The 6627-nt window shown below is 42.9% G+C and overlaps 1 protein-coding gene across 1 annotated transcript in view; it reads left to right on the forward strand.

The window, feature by feature from the left end:
* The window catches only part of ZCCHC14 (zinc finger CCHC-type containing 14), an 89775-nt gene extending 83148 nt beyond the window's left edge, over positions 1-6627 (forward strand). The window contains exons 12-13 of the mRNA XM_007531442.3: positions 55-1500; positions 2673-6627. Coding sequence (XP_007531504.2) covers positions 55-1500; positions 2673-2728 — 1502 coding nt within the window. The 3' untranslated portion in view covers positions 2729-6627. The remainder of the gene's footprint in view (positions 1-54; positions 1501-2672) is intronic.

The following is a 6627-nucleotide window of genomic DNA, read 5'->3' on the forward strand; positions in this document are numbered from 1 at the left end:
TGCCTCCATCCTTGGCCGGGGAAGCCGTGCTGACCGCTCTGTTTCCATCTCTAGGTGTGGAGATTCATTTGGAGGGCTCCTCTGATAAGGAGAAGCCTGTAATGCTACTGAACCACTTTACTTCAAGTTCTGCCAGACCCACAGCCCAGGTCCTCCCCGTACAGAATGAGGCAGGCTCCAACCCACCAGGACACCATGCCCTGCCTCCACAGTTGATGCCAGCGGCCTCACACCTAGCACCCATCCGCATGCTCAACTCCATGCACAAATCGGAGAGGGGGGGTGCAGACATGAAACTCCTCTCTTCCTCTGTGCACTCACTGCTGTCGCTTGAAGACAGGAACAAAGTCTCTGGACCAAGAAGTGGCATGAAAGTGGACAAGAGCTTTGGCAATGCCATGATGGACGTGCTACCAACGTCCTCCCCCCATCAACCCATGCAGGTCCTCTCTGGACTTAACGAGAGCAGTTCCATGTCCCCCACTGTTTCCTTTGGTCCCCGGGCCAAAGTGGTTCACGCAGCGGCACTGGACAGAGTAATGAAGCCAACCCAGCCACCGGCCCTGGTGGTAGAGACAAGCAGCACAGCCTCGGGGACATCCAGCACAGTCTTCCATGTGGCTCGACCACCCATCAAACTGCTGGTGTCTTCATCTGTCCCTGCAGATTCTGCCATTTCTGGGCAAACTTCCTGCTCTAATAATGTGCAGATAAGTGTGCCCCCTGCAATAATCAACCCCCGGACTGCTCTGTACACAGCCACCACCAAAGCTGCCTTCCCTGCCATGGGGCCCCTGCAAGGCAGCTTCTGTGCCAACAGCAGCACTGCCTCCTCCAGCAGCCACCCCTCTTCATCCTTTGCAAACATGGCCTCAGTACCCAGCTGCCCAGCTCCCAGCTCCAGTCCTGCACTCTCCTCCATCCCTGACAGCAGCTTCTATAGCAGCAGCAGTGGCAGCTCCCCTGGGAACATTCCTGCCTCTAGTCAAAACCACCATCACCACCACCACCATCAGCAACAGCCTGCAGCCCAGCAGCCCACACCTGCCCCACCACCTGGCTGCGTAGTATGTACATCATGTGGCTGTAGCGGGAGCTGTGGCTCAAGTGGCCTGACTGTCAGCTATGCCAACTATTTCCAGCACCCATTCTCGGGGCCATCAGTGTTTCCCTTCCCATTCCTTCCCTTCAGCCCGGTATGTAGTGGTGGCTACGTAGGCACACAGCAGTATGGCAGTGGCACTTTCCCTGTTGTGCACTCACCCTATAGTAGCAATGTGCCACCGGAACCTGTGTTGGGCAGCCAGTCCACCTTTGCCGTGCCCCCAATGCAGAACTTCATGGCAGGGGCAGCGGGTGTGTATCAGGCCCAAGGATTAGTAGGCAGTAGCAATGGTTCCAGTCACAAAAAGAGTGGGAATCTCTCGTGTTACAATTGTGGGGCCACCGGTCATCGTGCTCAGGACTGCAAGCAGCCATCCATGGACTTCAATCGCCAAGGTAAAGGCAGAGCACAGCCAGCTGGGCTCTGGAGGCAGGCTGGACTCCCTTGGCTAACAGTTCATCACTGCCCCAGAGGAGAAATGTTCACAAAGGGTTACTGTCCATGAAAATAATAGTAAATGTGTTTCTTTTTAAAGCAAAAAATAATTTCTCAAATGCTTCTTGAAAAAAGCATGGAATTCTTGATAGGCTTTGAAGACCCAAAGGGGTATTCCAGTTCTCAGACTGTCTCTTGAATTAGGCTTGCTTATTCTAGCCTGTGACTAGCTGGTTGTGGATGAGGCTGTCTAGCCCTATGGCTTCCTTGGCCTGAAATTTACTACCACATAGCAAGGGAGTAAATGTGGGTGATTTCATGTCACCCCTAGCACTTAGCTGAAAGCCTAGATTATGGCCACTGAGTTCAAAAGCTTCAGGTAGAATTTACTGTTCTCAGCCTCGCCTCACATTCAAGTGGCCCTGGCTGTGGTGTCAGTGTTTGATGTCATCATTCACTGTGCTACATCTTCTCATGCCCACTCCTTCCTTCCCTTTTACTCTCTTCTCTCTCTTTACTCAAAGTCATGCCTAATGTATTTATCACGACAGGATTATTTTTTACAGCTTTTGAAAAGATGAATTGGGTGTTAGAAAAGATAGGCCCTGCCCCCCTGGCTATTTTGTGCCATCTTGGGCTGTCACTTGAGTTCTGCAGACTTTTGAAGGGTACCCTAGATCTGTGGATCCCAGACCCAACCCCCATGTGCTTAGTTGAAGACCTGAAGAACCTCAGAGACAACCAGGTTGAACTCTGGGTTTGTGGGCAGGAGTAACGGGGTGTTTTGCACACATGCCTGGGTGTTTAAACCTTTCACATGGCCACCCCTGTAGGTAGAGGCAGTGACACCAGGATTCCCTATCTTTGGCCCACCAACTGTGTGCCTGCAGAGTCCTGAGAAGGTAGATGGGGACTTTGCCCTTCATTCCCTTTACTGTCTGATAAACTTGTAGCACCTATCAGTAATTTGGGGGTGGCAGATTGTGGAGTTGGGAGTGATCAGACCAGATAGTGCAGATTTCCAATGCCCAAATGTTGACCAATGACTATAGAAGTACTTTTGGGCAGAGCAGTTGTTTGTGATAATTCTACAGTGATTCAAATTTGATCTCTTTTTTTCCCCTCTCTCTAGGTACTTTTAGGTTGAAATATGCCCCTCCAGCAGAAAGTCTGGACTCCACAGATTGATATTTTTCTCTGGCAACAGAACACTATTAAGCCATGGAGACAATAAGGAAAATTAAATACAAAACTGAGAAGTCTAGTTGCTATTGAGCTTAATATTTTTTAATCCAAAGGTGCTTTACTTTACTAGACTGGATAGAAACTCTAGCGTAGGAGTGCATCAAACTCGGTTTTATTGCCAAAATCCTAGATTGGAGCTTGATGTCAGGACTTGCCTAGCAGGTTTCTTCATGGTGGGTGGAATCAGCCACCTGCCTGTGGTGGCAATGCAGAGACCGTCTTTTCTGAAGAGCATTGTCACCATCGGTCCTTCTAGGCTCACACATTAATTCCAGGGCAGCTACAAGAAGGAAGCAAGAGCTGAAGGTTGGATTTCTCCAAACGGAGTGCCACCAGTTGGACTCTTGACACCCCTGGGTGAGGGACAGTGTCGTCTTTGTTTCATTTTGTTTTATTCCTAAAGTGGTCAGGCACTAATATCTGGGCTTTTTAAGGATTGCACTACAGAAGAATGTAAACTGATGTCAATCTCCACAGTGCAAGACACTCAGAGAATTTGTTTTCAAAGAGTTGGCACCAGCAGGCTACATGATTAGTACACAACAGAGATTTAGTATTTCCTTCCCTCTTTAAAACACTTGTAGCAGTTTCAGGTTTAATTTTTTTCTGCAAATAAAATTAAACTACATTATTAAATAGAAATAGCTACTCGCACAACTTAATTTCTAAGGGTCCAAGTCCCAGAGAATCCCTAGTCATCAAAGCTTTGAGAGTCCTTTCCTTCTGGGCCCTTCAATAGTAGCTTTGAGTCCTGTCATCTTCCAAGCAAAGGAACTCTTGCAGACGGGTAGGACACGGCCTTTGTGATTCAACTCTGGTGGATGCTACACATCCTTAGCAAAGTTGGCAAGTTCTTTTATCTCACATGGACCTACTAAGGACCCCAAGACTCACTGCTAACAGATTAACACTTTGAGACAGACATTTCAACAAGAATATAGTCCTATAGTTTATGAGCAAAATATTAAAAATCTTTTCTCAACTTTCTTATATCAGGCTGTGTCTTAGTAGTTTTATTAAAAATTACTGGAAAACTACAGTAGAAAGTGGTAAGGCCCTGAAAGAGACCACGCCAACAGGACAGAGCTACAAGATCTGCAGAAGTCTAGTTTTATCAAGGTGGGAAGTTAAGTCCTCACCACACAGCTCTCAATTCCCCCAACTCAGAGCTTTTTGGTCTGAAATTTAGGGACTTCAGTCTTCAAGACTAAAGGGAATCTTCTGCTCAAATACTGTCAATTTAAATGGAAAGCCTCCAATATTAAAATATCGATTGGCAGGGTCTTGCCCAGGGATTTTTCCAGTTGAATAAGAAAGGAAATTACAATATTCAGACCATACTTAAAATGGGACAATCAACCTCATGAAAAACTGGTATAAATCAACATAATGCCCTAGAACTTGAGGCATTATGAGTGAAGCTTCAAATTTTTGAGATCCGTTTCCTGGCTTTACAGAAACAAAGCAGAACGTTGTTACATTTTTATTTTATTTTATAAAAAGGTTTTTAGTAGAGTTTTATTTTAGTAGAGTTTCATTTCTATGCAATGCAGAATTGACAGACCTCTGTATTCTCTCTTCCTGGTACACAGTATTACATACAGTTTTGAAGTAAATGGTGATGCTTGTAACAGCTTTTGGGGGGAATGTTACATTGATCTCTTAAATTATAAACACTACAAAATGTCAGAATAATGAGAATTGACACAACTTTGCCTTAAAGAGTACTAGACTGGAACATGTCATGTTATGTTTAAGGAAGACTTCGAGTGTTCATTGATGTTTACGATTTTAATATTTCTGAAGGCCGTTACAGTGGCCTGGATATGTGCTGAAAGCCAAACTTTTAAATTTTTTGGTTTTTTAAACAAAGAAATATTTTAAATAATTCCTACTTCAACATAGTGAAATTATTGAAAACTATCTCATACATAACAAAAGAAAATCACATTTAGGTTTGTTTTAGTGGTCAGTGTTGGGGAATGAAAGTCTTATCAGTACCCTTATAGCTATTTTGATAAATATCAAGAGTTTTAACACTAAATACAAAAATTAAGTCAGAAACTTCAGTTTGAAATTTGACATTCTGATTGAGGTAAATAAGTTCAGACATTGGCTGTGTTCCAGTCATCAAAGGTCTTAACCCATAGTTGTCTTTGAAAGTGCGTGTGCGATGTGGCATCTCCAGTGAGGCCATTCCTTGTTGAGCACTGTGACACATCAACACAAGACACACTCAGCTGCCAATCTGCAAGAGCGCTTCCCAAGAAACCCAAAATATGAGACTTGGTAATATTTGCTAGCAGTATTTGATGGATTTATCTCCAAAAGTAACCAAAGTCTGTAAACTGAAAACATTTTGCATTTCCTCAGATATCAGATCAGTTAGAAACATAGATCATACTGACCCTTTTCAACTCCTTAGTCATTTTTCTTGAAACCTTGGGCTGTTTCTGAATGCTGTGGCAACCAGGTAGGTGTGGCACTAGCCACTTTGCTCTGTATAGTCTGTCATGCATTTAAGTTTCTAACTTTTTTTTTTAATCTCCAAGAATGGGGAAAAGTGAAATGTACAGATCAAAGTAGAATACAGTGTTGGGATAAAGCTACTATTTAATTTTTTTAAGCAAAACACTCAGTTTTCTACCTTATTTTCTAGTTTTTATTTCATGGTAATGTTGGAAAGTGTTTAAATGTTTAAAAAAAAAACTAATTGCTAAAAAGCGCTGAGGAAATGGAAACTAGCACTTATAATAAAGACAAAATTATTTTCTTGGAGACATATATATATATGTGTGTGTGTGTATATATACATATATATATATATGATTGGGTATTAAAACCAGCATCATCTATAATCTCCAAAAGATACAGGAATCAGTTTGTTAATATAGTAGTTAGTAGTTCAGTATATAACTATTAGAAGTCTAGGTCCTTTATTGTGGGAAGTCAGCATAGTGCACACACACTACAAACTGTGGGCACAGGTGTAGTGGTTCTGCCTGGCACCAGTGGTCATGTGTCCCCAAGTACAGGCTCACTGAGACTGTATATGTCCATCCACTTCAGCGTTGCTCAGGAGGACAGCACCCTCCTCACTCCCTGTCATCTTGTCACTTCCTACTTCCATGGTAGATGGTTTGATGCCTCACTAATTGATAAATGATGGCATTACATGTTGAGTAACACAGTTCCTATGGGGAACCGTGTCACTGCTCAGCTCAACCTCCTCCCAGAGGAACCTTTCCAAAGTGTAGGAGATGCCCAGAGAATGAGTCAGGTGACACTCAAAAGCCATGGGTTCTGAAGAGGCTCAATTATCAAAAAGCCCCAAGGAAGTGAGCATCTGTAATCAACACTCAAAAAACTATGTACTGTGCTGGCTGAAGCCAAAGGTCAGTGTTGCTGCACTGTTAAGGGAGGAGGGGGAGCACAGCCATCAGGCCTGGACTGTGTCTCACCTCTCACATGCTCATGTTCTCACATGCACAAAGACAAAGGCTTTGGTACTGAAACTGAAAACCTCATATACTCAAGAATCTTCACAGCTTCTATTGGACATATTTTCTTTTTAGGAATGAAGGAAATTTCTCCCATTTTTGAGCCATTCTTTTATGTCAATTCTACAAAATTGCATGTAACTTTATAAATATTTTTAAAAGATATAGTTTTGTAAATATTTAATATTCTGCTAATTTGATTTTGAATTGTAAATGTCAAGTATTCTGTTTTTGGGGTTTTTATGTTTTATTATACTTTGTTAAAAAGGAAAAATTGTACATTTTTAGAATGTTTTTATGAGTAAATTTAATGTACTGAAAATAAAAATTGTAAAAAAGGCT

Source organism: Erinaceus europaeus, chromosome 2 (assembly GCF_950295315.1).
Source record: "Erinaceus europaeus chromosome 2, mEriEur2.1, whole genome shotgun sequence".
Lineage (NCBI taxonomy): Eukaryota > Metazoa > Chordata > Mammalia > Eulipotyphla > Erinaceidae > Erinaceus > Erinaceus europaeus.